The following is a 25094-nucleotide window of genomic DNA, read 5'->3' as shown; positions in this document are numbered from 1 at the left end:
ACATTTTTTATCCAATTGGCTTATATAAGTACATTTGTTAAACAGTGATTAAAAAAAACTAACTTTAAAATCCATGTAACAACCTATTTGAAAATTTAAAATTTGCAAGCATCCAGTTTAATTAATTTATTTTTTTATGTTACATTTCATGTTTGGTTACATAATAAGTGAAAGGATTTAATTATTTTAATTTAAAAAATTAATTTATTTAAAAAAAAAAAAAGCAAAAAACTGCACGATTGTAAAAATTTAATTCAATTCTTTTATTGCGTGTGATTTATTTCAAAAAAAAAAACCAGGAAAAAAAAAAGTTAAAATTAACCCTACAACATGTTTGAATGATCCTAAAACACATTCCAAATCCTGTGAATTCAGCGTAACAGTAAGCTTTTATCAATTTAGATTCACTCATTCAATCTCGAGCAGTATCATTTCTTACAGAGATCACAGAATATGGTTTGCCTGTTCATTTCTGACAAGTTTTTCTACAAGACAAACAATTTTGAAAACCTTTAACTCAAAGGCAACAATTATGCACAAAGAATGTCATCCAACTAGAATAAGAGCATCGAATTTGCTTACCATGTAAAAACAACATATGAAATCATGAAATGGCACTAAAAAAGTAGCACCTGTTTACAAACAAAGAGACATTTTTAGAGCATGCTGTAACCATCATCATTCATGCCTATGTAGCACATTATGGCTATCACAAAGACAAAAAACGAAGAAAGCTCCATTGCTAGTGCTCCCCAGCCAATGACACCAGCATGCTTTAAAATCGCTGGTATTGCAATGCTTCCAACTACTGAGGCACCAGTCAAGAACTTAGTCGCATTGACCCAGCTGTTTCATCAATCATTGATAAGTGCGAATAATTATTGAAAATAGTCATTCATGCATTGTTTTTTTCTAAAGCACTCTTTTTTTTTCACTTTTTTACAAAGAAAAAGTCAAATCTTAATCTGGAATCACTTGAGCAATAGAGTCTAACCTGTTATCAGATTCTGAAAAAAGGGAAGAACTATCAGAGCCAGCAAAGAACAGCAAAGGCATAGGAAGAAGCACATACATTATCACTGCAAGAGAAAAAGGAAAATATTGCTGTCAACATGCATAATTTCAAGCCTGTAATCCATCACATATATAAAAAGGATTCATATATTTTCTTTTCCATTCCATTAGTCCAATTACTCAAGACACCAGAAAGAAACGTGAAGCCTCCCCACCAGCATAACAGGAACTATTGGCCGGCTGTAGCAACAACCGAAAATGCATTACAGGATTCAGTAGGAAAAGTTTATATCGAAACTGTTTCCATGCCGCAAATCAGTTGACTCTAAACCACATAATAAATCTCCACCCACCATTTGGAAAAGAATGAAAAAATAGAATAAAATGAGAATAAAATAACCAGATTTTATGGGAACATATATAAAATAAGATAACTTTAGCCCATATGTTTAGGGACCAATGAATTTGGCTAAAAACATTTTAATCCAAAGGGCAGCAACAATCACACAAGCAAGGTAGGCAACTGTTACGTACTACAGAAAGAAATATAAGAGAATATGATTAGATATTCTAGAAGTTGGGGAAGTAAGGAATTGAGGAAAAATGTGGATGAGTTGTTAGGGAGCCAGCTGTTCTGTAGTTGGCAAGTGAGCTGTTCTACAGTTGGCAAGATGAGACAGCTGAGGCAGTTATGAGATAGTTGTTGTATAAATAACTCAGCTATATCTTTCTCGTATTCATTCCAGAATTTACGAGAAATACAATAACTACTCTCTTTCTCTTCTCTCTCTCTCTCTCTCTTCTATTCTTTTCTGTTAGAGTTCTCAAACCCTAACATTGGTATCAGAGCTTTGCATCCAAGAAACTAGTGGGGAATTCTTTCTGAAGGGTCGCAGCCATGACTAGGTCTGTTGTGGTTGGCCCAGAGATGGTACGGATTGCAGAATTGGAGGAGCAAATGAGAAATTTGCAGGAAGTAACTCAGAGGAATGCTGAGGAACTGAATGATTTCAAGAAGGAGATGAAAGAGGAATTAAACAAGACTTCTTTAACAAATAATGCCATTCTAGAGGACTTGCGACAAATGATGATCATCATGTGGTGGAAAGGAATGAAGGCAGCATCAATTCAAATGAGGGTGGAAGCAGAGTCCAAAACAGGGGAATGCAATCTAACGCTGTAGTGCAGCCAGTTCCTGTGGTACATTCAGTTCCTGTAATCCAGTCAATTCCTGCAGATAATAGGGGATTATTACCTATTCCTGACATGGGTGGTATGTCTCCATTATTGCCTAAAATTGAATTAGTTACTTTTGAAGGTAAAGAACCTAGGGCTTGGTTGAGAAAATGTGTTAAGCATTTTGAGGTATATAGAGTCCCTCATGATCAAAGAGTGCAATCAGCAAGTCTTTTCTTGCTTGATAGGGATGATGCTTGGTTTCACAATTGGGAAAAAAGAGACATTCTTGGGAGGAATTTGAGAAGGAAATTTGTAGTAGGTTTGGGGAGGATGGATTAGAAGATATAGTGGAGGAATTTATGAAACTGAGACAGCAAGGGACAGTGGGGAGTAGTATCAAGATGAGTTTGAGGATTTAAGAATAAGGATGGAGAGGCTATTACCTAATTTGGGGGAATCTTACTTTTTGTCAGGATTTATAGAAGGTTCAAAAGATGAAATCAGATTAATGGTAAAGATGATGAAACCTATCACTCTTTCCCAAGTTGTGGAAATAGCTAGATTGCAAGAACAGTTGTTAGAAAACACCAAGAAACTTGGATCTGCAACTAATTCTTCCAAATTCAAAGCCATAACTAATAGTCCAACAACTCATTCCATTTCTTCTTTCCAGTATTCCAGACCTTATCAAACCTATCAATACCCTCCTAAACCACCAAATTTTGATTCCCAAAATAAACTCAACCCCATTGTAACCAAGCAACAATCAGTAGGCAGTACTGCTACAGCTACTAATACTTCCACAGCAGCCTCAAAACCTAACAACAATCAGTAGGCAGTACTGCTACAGCTACTAATACTTGGGGCATATAATTTCAAGGGCAGGGGTACCTACAGATCCTAAGAAGGTGGCTGCAATGGTTGATTGGCCTGTGCATTCGTCTGTTAAAGAACTCAGAAGTTTTTTAGGCCTCACAGGGTATTATAGGAAATTTGTTAAGCACTATGGCATTATCTATAGGCCTCTTACTGAATTATTAAAGAAGGATTCTTTTCATTGGAACAAGGCAGCCCAAACAACATTTGATGCTTTGAGAAGATAGATGTCTGAAGCACCAGTCCTTGCTCTTCCTAATTTTTCTAAGCCATTTATTGTGGAAACTGATGCAAGCAATTAGGGAATGGGTGCAGTTTTATAGCAGCAAGGGCATCCAATTGCCTATATTTCTAAGGCTTTTGGTCCTAGGAGTCGGGCTATGTCAGTATATGAAAAATAATTATTGGCTATTACTTTTGCAGTCAGCAAATGGAGACATTATTTGGAGCAAGGGCAGTTCTTTATTAAGACTAATCATGAAAGCATCAAGTATCTTTTGGAGCAAAGGTTACATAACAATTTGCAGCAGAAGGGTATTTCAAAGTTGCTAAGTCTGGATTACGAGGCTCCAGTTAGACAAGTAGAGCACATTAGATTAGAGGATATAAAGAAAAAAAGGGGTAGACCTAAATTGACTTGGAGAAGAGTAGTACAACATGACTTAGAAGCATTACATATTTCTGAGGATTTAACCCAAAATCGTTCAGAGTGGAAAAAGCGAATCCATATAGCCGACCCCAAATTTTTGGGATAAAGGCTTAGTTGAGTTGAGTTGAGTAAGTCTGGATTACAAAATTTTGTATAGAAAGAGCATTGAAAATAAGCTGGCAGATGCTTTATCCAGAAGGTGTGTTGATGTGGATTCTCATTCTTATGCTATGCATTCAATGGTTTTGGATGCAAAAGCTAATTGCTAGTTATGAAAATGATGGGAAAGCCTCTAACTTAATCCAGCAGTTGTTAGTTGGATAAGGATGCAGTTTTTGGGTATCAATTGAAGAATGGTATTTTGTATTATAAAGATAGAATGTATGTGGAGACTACTACCAATTTGAGACAGATGTTGAAATCTTATCATAGTTCAGCAGTGGGAGGCCATTCAGGTGTTCATGCTACTTACTTGAAATTAAAGAAAATTTTTTTTTGGCCTGCAATGCTTAATGATGTCATGCAGTGGGTTCGTACCTGTGATACTTGTGCTAGATGTAAGGGAGAGCACTGTGCTTCTCCAGGATTATTACAACCTCTACCAATTCCTACTCAAGCTTGGCAGCAGGTGTCTATGGATTTTATTGAAAGATTGCCCAAGTCAAAGGGGAAAGACACTATTTTGGTAGTTGTTTGCAGATTTACTAAATTTGGCCATTTTATTTCACTAGCACATCCATTTTCTGCTGTTTCTGTAGCCAAACTTTTCATTTATCCATTTTAAGGTGTTTACTAGCTTAATTTGGCAAGAATTGTTTCGAAGTATGGGAATTAAACTTAATTTTAGTTCTGCCTATCACCCTCAGTCTGATGGGCAGACTGAAAGCGTTAATCAATGTGTGGAGAATTATTTGAGGTGCATGGTTCATTTGAGGCGCATGGTTCATTTGAGGCCTACTAATTGGAGCTCTTGGTTACCTGTGGCAAAATGGTGGTACAATTTCTCTTATCAAAGTGCTATTCAGATAACTCCATTTGAAGCACTGTATGGGTATGCTCCACCTCTGTTTCATGAAAATTTTACTCTTGATTCATCAGTTGGGGCTGTAGGGAGATTGTTACAAGAGAGATAGCATCTTAATAATGTCTTAAAGGAGAATTTACAAGTGGCCCAGCATAGGATAAAGCAGCAAGCTGACAAGATGAGAACTGAGAGGGAATTTGTTGTTGGGGATTGGGTGTATCTGAAACTTTAGCCTTATAGGCAGACTTCAGTATCTGTCAGACAAACCCTTAAACTTTCTGCTAAGTTTTATGGGCCATTCAGAATTCTTGCTAAGATTGGGAAAGTTGCTTATCAATTAGACTTACCTCCAATAGCTACCATTCACCCTGATTTCCATGTATCCATGCTTAAGAAGAAGATTGGGGATGGTGTGGTGGTTGCTACTGATTTACCTGTTATGCAAGATGACCAGATTAAAGTTGTTCTTGACCAGGTTTTGCAGACCAAGATAATTGAAAGAGGAGACCAGAGAGTGGAACAGGGACTTATTAAATGGCTTAATCTGTCAACAGAGGATGCCACTTGGGAAGATAGAAGCTTTACTGAAGGGCAATTTCCTGAAGTCTCCCTTTCTTGGGGACAAGAAAGTGCTAAAGGAGGGGGTATTGTTACGTATTATAGAAAGAAATATAAGAGAATATGATTAGATATTCTAGAAGTTGGGGAAGTAAGGAATTAGCGAAAAATGTGAATGAGTTGTTAGGGAGCCAGTTGTTCTGTAGTTGGCAAGTGAGCTGTTCTACAGTTGGCAAGATGAGATAGCTATGGCAGTTATGAGATAGTTGTTGTATGAATAACTCAGCTATATCTTTCTTGTATTCATTCCTGAATTTACAAGAAATACAATAACTACTCTCTATTCTCTTCTCTCTCTCTCTCTCCTCTCTACTCTTCAATTCTTTTCTGTTAGAGTTCTCAAACCCTAACAGCAACTTCCTTCTCCATTTCAATGCATATAAAATTTATAAACTATGGTAAGACTTGTCATATGCAAGATAAAGATGAATAGAAGAAGACAACTATTCTGAAAAGAGAAAATATACATTCCAAAGGATACAAGATAATTAAATGTAATGCTTTCGTCCAATATGACAAAATGTAAACAGAACCACAAGAACCCTAACGGAAAAACACATCAATTTTAGTTCCAAAAATTAAAACTAATATAGAACCACAAGATGATACCACCACGATAGGTTGCTTAAAATGCAATATGCTTCTATGGCAAAGGTATTTGAATGCGTCAAACAAGGAATGTGGAACCGTGCCCTATTTGTACATGGTTTGACAAACATATACTTAATTTGTCAACACAATGTAGTAAAAAGCAAGGGGAGGGGGTGTTTGGTTTGAGAAGGAAAGAAGATTAGAAGAAGAGAAGATATTATAAGGATTCAGAAAATAGTTTTAAGAAAACACACACAGACTGCATGACAATAATAGCAATCAACTCAGCACCTCAATCTCAATCTGGTTGAAGTACTGTATAGATCTCTTTTTCCCCATTCAGCACATTCTAAAAATTCTAGTGATGCTAAATCCTTATGGTTAACTTGACATTGTATCACCTTTTGTTTTCGTCAACCTTGTAATTTGTATGTGTCAAATCTTCTGTACTAGCACATCTAATGATACATCACAAGAGCTGATCTAAACATCTCAATCATCCATCCCTCACTATTCCTCAAATGGATCCTGTTTCCATAATCATACAATTGTACTATTTATCTGGACATTTCTTGTACTTTCACACATAAGTTTTAGCATCCTTGTATCTGTTTACTTCTTAGATGAACAAATCACTTCGTTGCTCACAATTTGTATACATCATTTTCAGTTAATTTGGGACCATTAGCATTGATTGAAATTCTTAAATTGCTGAGGCCTCAAATTGATTTTAAACATTGGGAAAATAACAAAAACTAACTATATATTAGAGGTCACATTTGTAATAATCCCATGAAGGCCATGTGTTTTCCTATCTTCATTTTTCTTAAAGTTTCCAAACTCATTAATACCCCAAATAGATTTGACATTTAAATTCAACAAGATTATCCTTGTGGCTTCCATAAAAGAGCTTATCAAAATAACTTCACCTTTCCTTAATTTCTTCCCCCACAATCACAATTTTAAGATCTTTATTTTTTTAACATTGAGTTGATTAAAATCTCAACATTTCCTTCCCTTTATCCACACTAATCTGTAGTCATTCTTCCCCTCTTCTACTGTCCAAAGCTTTTTCAGAAATTTGATTCTAGTGTCACTAATCATATCCCAACCTCTTTTTTGAATAGCATACACTAATCAACAATATCTCCTCTTTAGCATTTAGGTCGAATTCTACAACATCTAGCTCATTGCACTCCTTCATTCCACCATTAAACTTCACTCAAAGATGGGCTACTACCTTCAGCTCTTGCAGGACTTTGTTAATTGTGCAACCACCTCCACATCCATTTATTTACCATAGTTACTCCATTTTCCATCCCCTTGTAAATTTGGGATTGGAAATCCATGATTGTGGTTTTTCCTTTTTCTTATATATTTTTTATTCACTTATGGTTCGTAAACAAATGATGGAGTATGATGGAAACATATGTAGAAAAGACATGCCCAAGCTAATTCAAAACTTATTTGGCACTTTGATGGCGAAAAGCATTGTTGGGAACTTAAATACAAGCTTAACTAGTATTGTTTTGATTGCCTATAAAATTTTTAGAATTTTCACTTTGTAGAAGACACGGAATTTTTGTAATTTCAGATTTTCTAGACAGATCTAGATTTTTCTATGGGAGTCTTTACTTGGGTTCTTGTTCCTTACGGATTACTTTTTTGCGATTACTTTTTGGATTACTAAAGGTTTACTTTTTTTGAATCCAAATCATTGAAGGATAAGAATTACTTTTTGAGTCTATAAATACCCATATTTGTAATGTTTATCCTCCATTTTTTATTAATGAGAATTCCTGTAATTTCTACCTTTGAGTTGTGTGATGCAACTCTACTCTTAACTGTGATGCCTCAGACTGCTTGTGTGAAGCCTAGACTATTTTTTTTTTTTTTTTCATTGTGCCCGCTTCACCCATGCAAACAGCCCACAAACCCCTACTTCAAGTTTAATTTTACTTCCTAAACATAAACCATAATAAACCCTAATTTCCCAACTAAATTCCTGCTCATTTTAGTCTTCACAAAGCATCAAATTTCAACAATAATTCTAAGACCTGCAGCCTGTATGTTACAACAATAGGAAAGGAAGTATATGTAGGAAGGTGAGTTAGGGAGTTGGGCAGTTGTAGAAGATTCTGTTTAGCACTGTCCTGCATCTACCAAATGTCCAAATTCGAGGATTTAATTCTATGTTGGAATTAGTTTTCTACTTTTCCTTTTCCATAAACGACACTCATGAAAAGGAAAAGAAAGTAGATGTTTTAATTGGGAAAATAGCAAGTGAAAAGAAAGACTACCACAATCTTGACTAAGCCCTGGTCAAGGAATCAATCTCAATTACACAAAGATCACGTTGCAAAAGGGTGGCTCCTTGAAGTGATATTAGGTTTTTGGGGTTGCTGTTATATAATCTAGCAGCACCTAACTTAGAGGTTTCCATTTCATCCTGGTGTGGAGGGGCTCGGTAGTCACAAGGTTTTTCAAATGTGTATGACAGTTAATCAAGGTTATCAAGCTACAAATTTGTGGAAACAACATCCCGATAACAGTGACTAATGCTGCTTTTCACACCAACACTGAAGCTTTGTTTTCTCACATCTAAAGCAAACTTTACCTTCATAACCAACTAAAGCCCAAATATGCCATAACCCCACATCATTTACATAAAGAAATTAAAATTTACAATTACTAAGGTATCATTCAGTATCATTAATTTTTTTTTGTTTTTTTTGCTCTAAAAAAAATAAAAATAAATAAAAACACATTCATCTAGAAGTTGTTTTTTTTTTTTCTATATACTTTTTCAATAAATACTTCTAAAACATGCAATGAAAATAACGAAACCAAATCTTTTTTTTTATTTTTTCCAGTCATTCAGAGTTTCTATTGTCTTCTAACATGCCTTCTCTCCCTCTTCTCTCACTTAACCAACAATTTACCAATTTTAATTAACAGCACTTTTGGAAATTTTCTTCCCATATCTCTTATCTTTCCCTTTTCCTATTACTTTTAATTTTCTCTTCTTAATCATTTCTTGATAGAGGAATGAAGCCTAATCAATCAGTTGTAAAAGATAAGAGTTCTCCTATCTCCCAAATATAATTGCAGACGTGCTGTTGCTTTAATCTCTTTCAATTGCCATCTTCAACTTCTGCCTTCTATTTTTCCTAGCTTCCTACAATTTCAATTTCTCTCATCTTTTCTTTGCAACTTCACTCTGTTCTTTTCTTTCAAATTTTTCCATTTCTAGGTTAAATCCTAGCTTGCCTCAGTAATTACAATGGCCGTTGCAAGCAATTTAAATCCCCCCTCTCCTCAAGGGGTGAGCATAATTCGGTTTGAACTAAATAAACTGACTGAAATGATTTAATTCAGAAATTCGGTTCGGTTTTGTATAAAATTCATTTCGTTTTGGTTTCAAAAAATATAATTTTTGGTTTTTTTGGTTCATTTTTATATTTAAAAAATCGAAAAAACTGAACTGAACCAAACTTCTATAAAACTCACTGTTTTGCTATAGGGTTACAGGTTACTACACCTTACCATTATATAAATGTTATTTTTCTCCCTCAGCCATTCCTCTTCCTCTGTTTCTTCACTTCAGTTTTCTTGTCCTCTGCTTACTGTTTGCCCTTTCTTCTTCATCTTCTTCTCTTCATCTCTTCTGGTTCTTCTTTCTTCACCGTTTTCTTCTCTTTCTTCTTCTTCCTCTTCTTCTTCTTCCACGCGACCGTTGACCTCATCTGCCTATCTTGCCCATGTCTACTTCGCTTGCCCCTCACATGCAGCCATGCCGCCCTTAACAGCCTGCATGCCTCCATCGTGACCTTGCCCCATAGGTGTCAAATCCAAGCCCTAATAGCAGGCAGTCCTCCATAGCAGTGATGCTTGTTAAGGTTTGTTGACTTGAATTTGATATTTGATTTGTACTTTATTGTTTAGATTCAATTTGCTTGTTGATTGAATTGTGAAAGTGTAAATCTAAATCTGTACAGTTGTGTCATTTGTTGAAATTTGTGAAATTAAAAATGTGTACAGTTGTTTAGATTTAATTTGTTTGTTGATTGCATTGTGAAATTGTAAATTTGAGAAGAAATCAATAAATTATTGTATTTGTGTTTGTGATGGTGAATATGAAATTGTATACTGAGAAAACCAATTTTCCGAACCGAATTATTTCTGTTTATTTCGATTCAGTGTATATGATATAATCGGTTCAGTTTAGTTTTCATTTTTCTTAAAAATTCAGTTTTCGATGTTTTTCGGTTCGGTTCGGTTCGGTTTTGAACTAAACTGACTGTTTGCTCACCCCCACTCTCCTCCCTTCCTAACTGCTAGTCTTTGGTGGTTTTTGGACACGCATACATGTGTTGTGCTGTGCTAAGATGGAGGTGTATTAAAAGAAATTCTGACTGCTGTTGGTGGTAGGGAGGAAGAACAACCATGTTTCCACGTGAGGGAATAGACCAAGTAAGGAGAGAGGGGGAAAAAAAGTAGTAACGTTAAGAGAAAAGTGAGTTCTAAAATAGTAAAAAGAAAATTTGAAAATCATTTTTTCGTTTTAGTGAAACCAAAAACCAGAAGATAACAAACTTACCGAGCGCACCATAAATGATCCTAATTACTGTGTAGGAAGAAAATAAACTCCTTGATAGCCCAATGTGTTATTGTTAGAATAAATATTTTTAAAATTGCAAAAAATATACAATAGCCTAAATTAGTAATGGTAAAAGATACAATTCTTGATTTCCTTGTTCATAAGCAAAATCACTAGGGCAACTTCTATGAGAAAGAATTTTATTTGATTGACATTTGTTTTTCATAGTAATAAAATGAGCTTCCCTCTTTTGACATCAGTTGTTTATTTAAAATAGATCATATACTAGGTAAGATCCAAAATAGCTTTTCATTCATCTTCTAAAATCATAGCTTCTAGGATCATCCTATTTCTTCATTATACTTGCTGGTATCCTACTGAGATCTCCTCCAACAAAGAAGATCTTGTTACTAGATATGCCTTGAATGATGTGGTACATGTTCTCCAAATAATATTGCTAATTTACCTCCTCCAATTTGACTAGCAGGGCATATGCACTACTAACATCATTCATCTCTCCTCCAAGAACTAGCTAGACCAAGATTATTTTCTCTTAATTATATTCACCGAACTATTGCATCTTTTGAACTCTTATCTATTCCACTCTATTTTTTGCTCTTACCAACCCTCAGGTACCAAAGTTTATAGCGTGCAATCCCAATTTCCTTCAATTTCCCTTGCATCTATTTTGTCTAATAAATTGAAGCACAGTAACTTCCTCCTACCAATCACGTCCAGCAACTCTGTTAACTCCTAGTAACATTCCAATATTCTGCATTCCTAAATCTATCGTACTCAGATGGACAAGTTCTCTTATTCACATCCATGCATTATCATAATCATACAGGGGCTCTTATCTATTTCTCCTAAATTCTGAATCATATATAAAACCAATGATCACAAATCCTTGCATAATTGACATTATTCTTTTCCTCTCTTTTTTTTTTTTTAGGCTGAAAGTAACAAATTCATTTCAATCCATTTTTCCTATTGTACTGTTAAGGTTTTGGAAACCCTAACAGAGAAATAGGGAAGAAATAGAGGTAAGAGAGAGAAACAGATTACGGAGAAGAAAAATAGAGTTGAGAGAAGAGAGATTGTATTTCTTGATAATTCTTGGAATGGATTACAAGATAGCTAGATGAGATCTTTTTATAGATCTATCCCAGCAACTACTTCTCTGAAGTCAACAACTGACTTACAACAGAATCAGTTACACTCACAACTCCCTAAACAGAATCTGTTACAACAGCCCAACTCCCTAACTCACCTTCCTGCCAATACTTCCTTTCCCTTTCCTATACTTCTTCCTATAATACGTAACAATACCCCCTCCATGAGCACTTTCTTGTCCCCAAGAAAGTGAATAATCTGGAAACTGAGGATTGATAAAACTTCTATCTTCCCAAGTGGCATCCTCTTCAGGTAAATGCATCCACTTGATAAGGCCTTGTCCCACTTGCTGGTCACCCCGGAAGATGACTCTTGTATGCAAGAGTTTCTCAGGATAAACTTCGAGCTGATCGTCTATACAAGTAGGAGAGTCTGTAATTGGAGTTATTGCTGCTCCAAGTTTCTTCTTTAAGAGAGAAACATGAAAAACAGGTGAATGGCAGAAAAAGAGGGTAAGTCCAGCTTGTAAGCAACATAACCAATTCTAGCAACAATCTCGAAGAGACCATAATATTTGGCAGATAGTGTTAAATTCTGCCTCAAAGCCACAGATGCTTGTCTGTAGGGTTGCAGACTCGAGTAACCCAAACTCCAACAGAAAATTCTCTTTCAGACCTTCCCTTGTCAGCCTGTTGCTTCATTCTATTCTGAGCTTGAAGCAGATTTTCTTTCAACAAAGTAGTAAATTGCTTTCTATCCTGCAGAAATTCTACTACTGCCCCCACCTTCAAATCTCCTAAAGATCCCATGGGTAAAAATTGTGGAGCATATCCATAAAGTGCCTCAAAAGGAGACATTTTAATAGCACTGTGAAAAGAAGAATTATACCACCATTCAGCTAGAGGCAACCAAGTAGTCCATGTGGAAGGCTTCAAATGCACCATACACCTCAAATAAGCTTCAATGCATTGATTGACTCTCTCAGTCTGCCCATTTGACTGTGAAAGGTATGCAGAACTGAAAGCCAATTTAATTCCAACACACTTGAACAGGTCCTACCAAAATAGGCTAATAAAAACTATTACTTGAGGAATACCATGAAGCTTAAGGACAGTATCTACTGCAGCAGCTGAATAAGGATGAGACAGAGGAAGAAAATTACCCACTTTAGTCAATCTACACACAACCACCAAGATTGTATCCTTCCCCTTGGACTTAGGAAGTCCTTCAATAAAATCCATGGACATCTCTTGCCATGCCTGTGTTGGAATTGGAAGAGGCTGCAATAATCCTAGATATGCACAAGTCTCTCCCTTACACGGTTACACCTCGCACAAGTATCACAGCCCTTCACCCATATCATAACGTCTTTGAGCATTCTTGGCCAAGAAAAAAAAATACTGCTTTAATCTTAAATAAGTAGCATTGACTCCTGAACATAGTTACTTTGAACGCGGAACGTCTTGGATCGTAATACGGGTACGCGATTCACCGCTTAGCTAAATATATGGTACGCAGGGGGTAAACTTAGTTGGTACGTTAATTTAGAACGCGATACATGGATTATATCAATTCAATTCGCAATACAGAAATTACAATTAATTAATATAGTCGCTATTCTACAAACAACCAATAAAATAATTTCTTTTTTTCATAATTTGTAAATTTTTTATGATGTATATATTTTACAAGATTAATATTAGTAAAAGAAATTTTCAAAAATCTAATTTTTTTATGATATACTATTAAATTTTTTTATCAATTAAATTCTAAAAAATAATAGTATTTTAAATAGAATGAGCTTTTAATTGACATTTAATGGGCCTTATAATTTAGCACTCAATGGTATGTATAACACATTTTAATTACTTAATGGGTCATATTAGACTTAATAGTATGTGAAACCAGCAACCCATATTCACTATCACCTAAGTCAACAAAGATTAAAACAGTAATGCAAAGAGCGAATGAGAGATATGAGGCTTCGTCTAAAAAGTTTCTCTTTCTTCCTTTTCTCAAGGCTTCGCAACTGTTGCTGCTCATCGTTCTTTGTTCTTACTTCTTCTCTTCCTCGTTTTTTTCTTCTTTGTGTACTAACATCGTACCTTTATTTTATTAAAAAGAAAGATAAGAAAAAATAAGAAGAAATGAATAGGATCTTCTTCTTCTTCTTCTTCTCTTTGATTTTGTGTATAGTGAAATGGGATCACTTGATAGAGACCCAGAACACATTCTCAAGCGATTTGGAATGCAAATGTCTCACATTTTTTAACGCGCGATCTGGGTGGCAGAACCTAGGAGGGCTAGGAGAATCTGGCAACTATGCTCCTGAATAACCCCCTACAACATAATTGTGATAAGATTGTAACAATGTTTCCCATTAGGAAGTTGCAGTCCCCAAATACATCTTATCTTTATAAAATAACACCCAATTATGTAGCTTATATGTAACAGAAGCATTACCATCCAAGTAAAGTTGCTGAACTAATTTCTTTGCTTTATCATCTCCTTCATAGCTAGCAATTAATTGTTGCATCCAAGTAGGCACCACCACTAACTATAAAACAGGAGAATAAGATTCATCAGGTCTCCTCGATAAGGCATCTACCACTTTATTTTCACTGCCCTTACTATATAAAATCTTATAATCCATACCAATTAGCTTAGAAATTCCCCTCTTTTGAAGGTTTGCATGCAACCTCTGCTCCAGGAGACACTTGATACTCTCATGGTCAATTTTAATGAAGAACTGACCTTGCTCCAAATAGTGTCTCCATTTGCTCACAGCCCTTTGGTCTATTTTAGAAAATATGACAGCCCCATTTAACTCATCCAATAAATCCTCTATAACAAAAATAGGAAATTTATCCTTCACTGTCAAATCATTTAACCTCCTATAATCAATGCAAAACCTCCATGTACCATCTTTTTTCTTGACTAAAAGAACACATGAAGAATAAGGACTAGTGCTAGGTTGTATAATGGAAGAAAAAAGCATATTAGCCACCAATTTCTGAATCTCAACTTTCTGATAATGAGGATACCTATAAGGTCTGATGTTAACAAGTTAAGCATCAGCCCGCAATGGAATAGCATGATTGTGGCTTCTAAAAGGAGGCAATCCCTAAGGTTCCTCAAAAATGTTGTGATACTTTTGCAGAAACTACTCCAATCTTTCATCCACAACAGAAGTTCCAGTAGCAGCCATAACAGAATGCTCCAGTAATTCAGATTCCATAATACAGAATGATGGAATTTGAAAATCCTTCCCTTTCCTACCTCGAAGATTATTGGAATGCCATAGACCTGACTGTAATTCTCCTTCCCCAATGCCCTTCAAAACAACTGGATTCCCTTCCAATGTAATGGTAATAGATGATGCCTCAAAATCAAACAACACAGGATTGTGATTTTTCAACCAACCCACTCCTAAAATCATATCAAATCCAACCAGCTCTAGAATCTTTAAGTCAAAATTAAATTCATGTGACTGCATTTTCCACTTAAACTGTTGACATCACACCCCAATTTTCTTCCATCAGCTACTGCAATAGCAATATAAGGTGCCTGCATCAACTCCAATTTTAACTCTTGAGCCACTTTCTTATCCAAGAAACTAGTGGCACTACCACTATCAATTAATACTACCAATTGCCTATTCTTATGGATTCCCAACATCCAAACAGTATCAGCCCCATGACAACCTTCTAGAGCATGAATGGACAAAGCAGTATCCTCCAATGCTCCCAAATCCACCATCTCATTTCTCGCTTCATGCCATTCTTCCTCACTGCCATCATATTCCTTGCCCTCCATATACATTGCATTTACTGTCTTAGGCTTGCATTGGTGGCCAAGGAAATATTTATCTCCACATCTAAAATAGGATTTGGGCAAATTTCTGATTGATTGAGATACACTGGAACTAGATTAGGTGCTGAGGAATGTTGGTGTTGCTAGGAGTTTGATTAATAGAACCACTACTGCCTACAGCTTGTGATTTGGAAATAGTAAAGATGGTTTTAGATGGCTGGTCAGAATTAGGAGGTCTAGGCGGGTACTGATATGACTAGTAAGGTTTGGAAGACTGAAATGAAGAGTTTGAAGAATTAGTAGTGCTTGAAGAAAAGGTATTAGTTTGGTTCTTATAGGGTTTGAAAGAATTGGTAAAGGTTCTTGGTTCTTGGTAGCGTCCAATAACCTGTCTTGCAATCTAGCTACTTCTACAGCCTGAGAAAGGGATGCAGGCTTCATCATCCTCACCATTAACCTAATTTCATCCTTTAATCCTCCCACAAACCCTGAAAGGAAATATGCTTCTCCAAGATCTGGCATAATTCTTTTCATTCTAATCGTTAAATCCTCAAACGCATCTTGATATTCCTCCACAATTCCTTCTTGTCTAAGTTTCATAAACTTCTCTACTACATCTTCCAACCCCTCATACCCAAATCTACTGCATAACCCTTTGTCAAACACCTCCCAAGACTTCGCTTCCCCTTGGCTCCAATTGTGGAACCAAGCATCTGCCCTATCCAAAAGAAACAGACTTACAATTTGCACTTTTTGTTTATTTGTGTTATGGAAAGTCAATCACTATATTATTTCTCTGTATATTCTGAATTTTGTATTCCTATTTAGGATTTCTTATTTAGGATTTCTTCCTAATTAGTAGAACACAATTATAGGAATCAATTGTATATATATACCCATGTACAGATTAATTGAAATTAAGGAGAATCATCTCTTTCTACATGGTATCAGAGCAGGTCATCTATCTAGGGTGACTATTTGTTCTCACCACCCAGCTCAGGAGAGACCTTGGCCGCCGACCGGCCGTTTCGACTCCAATCAACATCGCTGGCGTCGCATCAACCCCCTCATTCCACCACTATGTACTGTTGCCTGATCCAGTATACCATTAAAGGACTTCTAAGGTTTGGCTCTCAGATCCTATTTGAGTATTTGCTTGATTTGTGACTTTGGGTTATTTTGCTGCTGTAAGCACTTTGGATTAGCATTTCGGTTAGTTTTCTTTGTCTCAACAAATGGCAGACAATAAGAATGTTATTTCTGATGTGATTTCGGTGATGACTAAGATCACAGAACACAAACTTAATGGTTCGAATTACCTGGAGTGAAATAAGACTGTTAGGGTCTATTTGCGTAGCATTTATAAAGATGATCACCTTACTAAAGATCCACCTACGGATGATACACGACAAACTTGGCTAAAGGAGAATGCTCGGTTGTTTTTGCAATTTCGGAACTCGATTCACGGTGAGGTAATTAGTTTAATTAATCACTGTGAATTTTTTAAGGAATTGATGGATTATTTAGATTTTCTGTATTCTGGTAAAGGGAATATCTCCCGTATTTATGATGTTTGTAAGGCATTCTACCGTGCTGAGAAAGAAGATAAGTCTCTCACGGCTTATTTTATGGATTTTAAACGGGTATATGAGGAACTTAATGTACTGTTTCCTTTTAATCCTGATGTGAAAGTTCAGCAGACCCAACGGGAGCAACTGGCTGTTATGAGTTTTCTTACAGGCCTTCCTTCAGAGTATGAGACTGCTAAATCTCATATTCTCTCCAGTTCTGAGATTTCCTCTTTGCATGAAACGTTCACACGGGTCCTTCGTACAGAGAGTACCCAATCTTTAAAGCCTGCCAGTAGTGCTCTTATTAGCCATAATCCAAATGGACAATAGGGTAATAGAAGAGGAAGTAAAGGAGGAATTACAGGCAACAGAAGTAATCAGCGTAATGGAGAGGCTAGTTATAATCAGGACTCAAGAGGAGTCATTTGTTATTATTGCCATGAGCTTGGCCATACAAAATATAATTGTCCGCAACTTCAGGGGAAAAATCAACAATCACAGATGGCAAATATGGCAGCAGAGGATTCTACAGTATCTTCCTCTGAGAAAACTACTTTGGTATCTGCAGAGGATTTTGCACAGTTTTCCCAGTATCAGGCATCTCTAAAGCCTACCAGTTTCCCTATCACTGTGATCGCTGAGTCAGGTAAATCCACTACATGCCTTGTGTCTTCCTCATCCAAATGGGTTATTGATTCTGGTGCGACAGATCACATGACAGGTAATTCTAGTCTTCTATCTGCTATTCAGTCTAATCTCACTTCCTTCTCTACTGTTACTTTAGCTGATGGTTCTACTTCTTGTGTCATGGATTCTGGAACTGCGAACCTAACTTTGTCAATTTCTTTGTCATCTGTTTTGTGTCTACCAAAATTCCCTTTTAATCTGCTTTCTGTTAGTAAACTTACTCGTACCTTAAATTGTTCTATTTCCTTTTTTACTGACCAGTGTTTGTTTCAGGATCTTACAACGAAGCAGATTATTGGTAAAGGACGTGAGTCAGGTGGTCTCTACATTCTAGAAAATCATGTACCGCGGTCGCTTATTTGCTCCAGTACCTTAACACCTCTTGAAACTCATTGTAGATTGGGTCATCCTTCTTTGTCTACCATGAAGAAGCTATGTCCTCAGTTTCAGTCTTTATCAGTCTTAGAATGTGAGTCGTGTCAGTTTGCAAAACATCATCGTTTGCCTTCTGTGTCTAGAGTCAATAAACAGGCTTCATCCCCTTTTGAGTTAGTTCATTATGATGCTTGGGGTCCTTGTTCTGTTACTTCTAAAACTGGATTTCGTTATTTTGTTACTTTTGTTGATGATTACTCTCGTGTTACCTAGTTATATTTAATGAAGAATCGTTATGAGTTGTTTTCTATCTTTTGTGCCTTTTGTAATGAAATCAAAACTCAATTTCATATTTCTGTGCGCATATTAAGAAGTGACAATACCAAAGAATACTTTTCAGCACAATTTCAGTCTTATATGACACAAAATGGCATTCTTCTTCAGTCATCCTGTGTGGATACCCCATCCCAAAATGGCGTGACCAAAAGAAAAAATCGGCATCTTCTTGAGGTAACTCGTGCTCTTCTTTTTTAGATAAAAGTTCTTAAACACTTTTGGGCGGATGCAGTTTCTACGGCATATTTTTTTATCAATTGTATGCCGTCTTCTGTTCTTAATGAGGATATTCCTTATACTGCTTTGTTTCCTACAAAATCTTTGTTCCCTGTTGAACCCCATATTTTTTGTTGTACCTGTTTTGTGCGTGATGTTCGTCTACAGGTTACTAAATTGGATCCAAAGTCTCTCAAATGTGTCTTCCTTGGGTACTCCCGGCTGCAAAAAGGGTACCGCTATTTCTCTTCTACTCTTAATCGTTATCTTGTTTCTGCAGATGTCACATTTTTTTAGTCCACTCCATTTTTTCCTCAATCATCTATGTATGAGAGTCAGGGGGAGGAGGATGATCTCTTAATATATATTGTCCAACCAATGTCTAGTCCTCTCCACAGCCTGTTCCTTCTGTCTTTAGACCTACTCGACCTCCCGTTGTTCATATTTATTCTAGGAGATTGGAGATTTCTGACTCAGATCCTCCACCAGCTACTTCGTTGGGAGATCCTGTACCTTATACTGATCATGATTCTGATATAGACTTACCCATTGCTCTTCGTAAAGGTAAACGTTCATGTACTTACCCTATCTCTTCTTTTGTTTCTTATAATCAATTGTCTTCTTGTTCTCGGTGTTTTGTTACTTCTTTAGACTCTGTTCCTATCTCTAACACTGTTGGTGAGGCACTGTCTCATCCTGACTGGTGTGCTGCTATGAAAGAGGAAATGGAGGCTTTAGATGCTAATGGTACATGGGAACTGTTGCCTTTGCCCATTGGTAAGAAAGCTATTAGTTGCAAATGGATATTTACAGTAAAGGTAAATCCTGATGGTTCTATGGCTAAGTTAAAAGCACGTCTTGTAGCAAAAGGATATGCTCAGACATATGGGGTTGATTACTCTGACACTTTTTCTCCTGTAGCTAAACTTACTTCTGTTCGCTTGTTTATCTCTTTAGCAGCTACATATGATTGGCCCCTGCACCAATTGGATATCAAGAATGCTTTCCTTCACGGTGATCTTCAGAAGGAGGTGTATATGGAGCAACCACCTAGGTTTGTTGCTCAAGGGGAGTTGGGTAAAATTTGTAGGCTTCGGAAGTTTCTTTATGGCTTGAAACAAAGTCCTAGGGCCTGGTTTCGGAGATTTAGTAAAGCAGTACAAGAATTTGGTATGCAAAAGAGTAAGTGTGATCACTCAGTATTTTATAGGCAATCTGAGGCTGGTCTAATTCTCCTGGTAGTCTATGTGAATGACATTGTCATCACTGGGAGTGACTCTATAGGTATTTCATCTCTTAAAACCTTCCTCCAAACTCAGTTTCAGACCAAAGACTTGGGATTGTTAAAGTATTTCTTGGGTATTGAAGTTATGTGAAGTAAGAAGGGTATTTTCTTGTCTCAAAGAAAATATGTCCTCGATTTATTGACAAAGACGGAAAAATTAGGTGCTAAGCCTTGTAGTGCACCAATGACTCCAAATTTACAACTGTTAGCAGGGGATAGTGAGTTGTTTGAAAATCCAGAGAGATACAGGAGATTGGTAGGAAAATTGAACTACCTTACAGTCACTCGTCCCGATATTGCTTATGCCGTTAGTGTAGTAAGTCAATTTATGTCTTCCCTAACTGTTGCTCATTGGGAAGCCTTGGGACAAATCTTGTATTATTTGAAGGGCACTCCAGGAAGAGGTTTGTTATATGGTAATCATGGGCATTTGAATGTTGAATGTTTTTCAGATGCTGACTGAGCTGGATCTAAGGTTGACAGGAGGTCAACTACTGGATATTGCATTTTTGTTGGAGGAAATTTGGTGTCTTGGAGAAGCAAGAAGCAGAGTGTAGTTTCTCGATCTAGTGCTGAATCCGAAGACAAAGCCATGGCACAATCAGTATGTGAGGTAATATGGATGCTTCAATTACTAGATGAGACAGGTTTTAAGACCTCTCTGCCTGCGAAATTGTGGTGTGATAATCAAGCTACTCTTCATATTGCTTATAATCCGGTGTTTCATAAGCGGACCAAACATATTGAGATTGATTGTCACTTTGTTCGTGAAAAGATTCAACAACAGATCATCTCAACAGGACACATCAAAACTGGAGAGCAATTAGGAGATATTTTCATAAAAACTCTGAATGAAACTAGGATTGACTACATTTGTAATAAGTTGGGCATGATTAACATCTATGCTCCAACTTGAGAGGAAATGTTATGGAAAGTCAATCACTATATTATTTCTCTGTATATTCTGTATTCTGTATTCCTATTTAGGATTTCTTATTTAGGATTTCTTCCTAATTAGTAGAACACAATTATAGGAATCAATTGTATATATATACACCCATGTACAGATTAATTGAAATTAAGGAGAATCATCTCTTTCTACAATTTGGCACCCTATAAACTTCAAAATACTTGACACACTACCTTAACCAAGCCCTAGGCTCCTTCCCATCACAAGTTACTAACTCAATTTTAGGAAGTAATTGAGTCATTCCCATCATACCCAAAGAATTGCCTAAGATTAGTGTTAGGAAGAATATCAGGAATAGCAATTGTTTGGGCCACGAATAATATAGGTTGCGCTCCTACAGAAATTGATTGAACCCCAGGAGCAGGAATTGACTAAATCACTGAAGTAGATTGAGCTCTGCTGTTTTCGTCTCTATTTTTCCCTATCTCAGAACTGGTGCTTCCTTAATTCTGTTCCCCTTCTAGTGCAACATTAACAATTGCTCTAACATTGCATTTTTCTTCTCATACTGAGCCTGGTTCTTCTCAAAATTCTTCCCAACTTCCTTCAGTTCCTCAGCATTCCTCTGAGTCAATTCTTGCAAATTCTTGAATTGCTCCTCAAGAACTGCCATCCTAACATCATCCTGTCCCACTACCACACTTCTCACCATGTTGCGACACCCCTAGAGTGAAATGGAAACAAAGCCCAGATGCGTAGAGCTCTGATACCAATTGTTAGGGTTTTGGAAACCCTAACAAAGAAATAGGGAAGAAATAGAGATAAGAGAGAGAGAGAAACAAAATAGGCAGAAGAGAAATAGAGTTGAGAGAAGAGAGATTGTATTTCTTGATAATTCTTGGAATGGATTACAAGATAGCTAGCTGAGATCTTTTTATAGATCTATCCCGACAACTGCTTCTCTAAAGTCAACAACTGACTTACAACAGAATCAGTTACACACTTACACTCACAAATCCTTAAACAAAATCTGTTACAATAGCCCAACTCCCTAACTCACCTTCCTACCAATACTTCTTTTCCCTTTCCTATACTTCTTCCTATAATACGTAACATGTAACAACCACAGGCAGTCAGTCAGTCAAAGATGAAGTTTTCTAAAATATCCCATTTTACATGATTAGGAGCATTTTAAACCCAAAAAAAAAATGCTTGGGATCAACATCTTTGGTGAGTTAGTGCATCAGAGCTCCATGAATCAGACAGCAAGATCCAGATCATGGTTCAAGGGAAGGGGAAAGGACATTTGGATCCCAAATAACCACAAACCTTATATTCGCATTAGTAATTAGTTAATTGCATTACATGGCCATCATGCAGCAAGTCATTCAACAAATATCATAATTCTAAAGAATCAAACTTATAAAAAACAGTGAAGAAGAAGATACTCCTCAACCACAAAAATTATAAAATAAATAAACAAACTATAACGATCTTGTGTTGGAAACCTGAGTCACTTACCACTTAGCATAGGCCACCAATTGTTGTACAGTGCACATGCCTGCCATATAAATCATGGTGCATAAGAAATTATAACTGATACCCATTAGACTGTTGCATGCAAATAATTTAATGGAAAGTAGTAGTAATAAACACTACACACCAAAATTTGTAATACAATTCCACCAGATACCAAGATAGCCAAGAAAGCAAGCTTCCCAGTATGCAAACAGGAACGAACATAACCTGGTAAATCTGCCATCACCCAATTCGCTTCACCTCATGTATGGAAACAACTGAAATGAAGGTGAGACTATAATTACACCAGAAACAAATCATTGAGGTAGAAAGGAAGAGAGCATTATGCAAATCAGACCGATTCCTCCAACATAAACAAATCAGAGAATATTTAAGAATGTAAGAGGTCTAGCTACATTATTCATTTGAATATTTCACTTAAAGAAGCATTAATAATAATAATAATAATAATAATAATAATAATAATAATAATAATAATAATAATAATAAAAGAAGAAGAAGAAAAAGAAGAAGAAGAATGCAGCGCCAGTATACAGAGGATGTGGGTGTCCATGGTAAAACTAGTTGGTTGATGACAACTTTTTAATAGATGAAACCACAAAGGAAGTGAAAATGGCATTGATCAAACTAAGTAAACAGGAATTTCACATTCCAGATGAAGTGATTAACTTATTTCAAGTCCACAAAAAAAAAAAAAAAAAAAAAAAAGGAAAGAAAGAACAAGTCTAACTAAAACAAAATTTGGTTTATTCTTGTCAACAAGCAAATTATATCCGCAATTTCTTTGTCTCCAAGTAATGCAGATCTACAACACTACTCAAGCCACACATCAATCATCTCTGACATACTAGTTATGAAAGCCTTGTTTAAAGAACACAACATAACCAAATACAAGAAAGGGTAATCAACAAATAATATTCTAGGAGTTCTGACATGAACTATAACAAGAATAATAAATTTAAACAAAAAAAATTATGAGTGAACGACGGAAAAAGTGCATTACAACCCATCCAAAACAAACTTCATATCTCACTGACAAATCCCACTCACTAATGTGATATCTTGTTTGTCTTTGATAATTACCTATTAGACAATAAAACTCATTCAACTTCACTGCTTTGACAATGTTTCAGAAACTGGAAGGTTTACGAGCAACAAATTAGCCCAGAACCAAGAGAACTGGTAGAAGTTTCAAAGCATAAACACAGAAAATTCCATTTATCAGTAACGGCTAAATTAGAAGCCAAATTGGTGATGCACTAAAATTATACCAAATTGCTAGAAAATGAAATCAGCGGAAAAAAAAATTAAGAACTAAAAAAAAAAAAGCTTTTTGAAGTGAAATGAGTGGATCTGCGCTGAAAATCACAATTATACATCAATATCATTAACCCCGTTGAATTTTAATCCCAAATTATAATATCGTTAAAAGATTTTATTAAAAAGAAGCCTTTTACCCAGCAATCTGTACAATGTCAGGATTCCATCCTGGTTATACCTGAATTTTATGCCAAAATAATGCAATACAAAAAGAAAAATAAAACCATGAAAAAGAGTGAATCAAAACGTCTTAGAGTAATGGATGATTAAACGGAACTAAAATGAAATTAGTGCTTAGTTTTTTCTAATTACTAAGTAAGGATCGAAGAAGCATGATGCGTACCAGAAATTTCGGTTGCGGTCTTAAATTTTTTGCGCACAGAAAATCCACGAAATCCACGAGAACTCTTGCACCTTCTCCAGTTTGGTGAAGCCAGACAAGCAGAAGTGGAAAGGTAGTTTCAAAAGGGTAACTTACAAAATGCTCCTAACACTTGACATACTTTGTCAGTGAGTCCTCAATTTTTCAAAAATAAATGGTCTTTATTTTTTTTTATTTTCAAAGAAGGTAAACAATAGTTTAGTGGGTGAGGTTTGATAAAATTTATGATTTAGTTTCTATACTTTCAAAATTTAGTAATTTAGTTTTTAAGATTTGTCAAAAATTTATAACTTAGTCCATATCATTAAAATTTTAATTAAGGTTCTTTTTGTTTCACAAAAAATAAATTATATACGAAAAATGTAAAAAATATTTTTCGTTATTTGATTGTAATGTTAAATTAATTATATGTATTTATTTCATGTATATATAAGTGTGTTCATATTTTAATATGATTATTAAAATTTAAAAGATAAAATATTAAGTCAGTTTCCTTAAAAATGATTTAGTTTTTACTTTGACTAGTTTACCAATTTTTTTGAGTATTCCAAATACCAGAAAATATGCAGGAAAATATTTATCATGAAACAAATAGAACATAAGTTACTATTAATTCTAAAAAATAATCAAAATTTCATTAACTCTATTTGCAATATGAAAATAATTTACTTCCCGAAACTTTATTTTATTTTATTTTCTTAGAAGCTAAATTATCAATAAAATAAAACTTTAGAAACTAACTTGTCTTCAAGTTGAAAATAGAGTTAAAGATATTTTGATCATTTTTATTAGAATTAATGGTAATTGAATTAAAATTTTAAAAGTATGGACTAAATTATAAGTTTTAACAAATTTTATAAACTAAATTATTTAGTTTTGAAAATATAGAAACTAAATTATAGTTTTTATTAAACTTGTACTAAATTATAGTTTACCTTGAAAATATTTTAACCTCTCCACTAAAATAATATTTTCAAATAAAAATGATATTTCATT

The 25094-nt window shown here is 35.5% G+C and overlaps 1 protein-coding gene across 2 annotated transcripts; it reads right to left on the bottom strand.

Annotated features, from left to right (window-relative positions):
- Window positions 1–370: 370 nt before the first annotated feature.
- On the bottom strand, window positions 371–24227 carry LOC110670551 (vacuolar protein sorting-associated protein 55 homolog). 2 transcript variants are annotated; one of them, XM_021832645.2, is made up of 6 exons: window positions 24060–24224; window positions 23480–23575; window positions 22521–22653; window positions 22379–22418; window positions 995–1079; window positions 371–846 (listed from the first exon to the last, which is right to left on the bottom strand). In XM_021832645.2, the coding sequence occupies exons 3-6, from the start codon at window positions 22617–22619 to the stop codon at window positions 657–659; spliced, it is 414 nt and encodes a 137-aa protein (XP_021688337.2). In that variant the 5' UTR covers window positions 22620–22653; window positions 23480–23575; window positions 24060–24224; the 3' UTR covers window positions 371–656. The 2 variants fall into 2 exon arrangements, with proteins under 2 accessions (XP_021688337.2, XP_021688328.2); XM_021832636.2 differs by lacking the exon at window positions 23480–23575 and having other exon boundaries at window positions 24060–24227.
- Window positions 24228–25094: the final 867 nt, after the last annotated feature.

Source organism: Hevea brasiliensis, chromosome 18 (assembly GCF_030052815.1).
Source record: "Hevea brasiliensis isolate MT/VB/25A 57/8 chromosome 18, ASM3005281v1, whole genome shotgun sequence".
Lineage (NCBI taxonomy): Eukaryota > Viridiplantae > Streptophyta > Magnoliopsida > Malpighiales > Euphorbiaceae > Hevea > Hevea brasiliensis.
This window is presented reverse-complemented; position numbering and strand designations above follow the sequence as displayed.

Excerpts from the sequence above, each read along its gene's own strand:
- LOC110670551 (XM_021832636.2), bottom strand. The coding sequence starts at position 22,619 with ATGGCAGATTTACCAGGTTATGTTCGTTCCTGTTTGCATACTGGGAAG. Across the intron at positions 22,419-22,520 it reads GAATTGTATTACAAATTTTG|GCATGTGCACTGTACAACAA; the intron begins GTGTGTAGTGTT and ends TTTATATGGCAG. Across the intron at positions 847-994 it reads TTTTCAGAATCTGATAACAG|CTGGGTCAATGCGACTAAGT; the intron begins GTTAGACTCTAT and ends TTGATGAAACAG.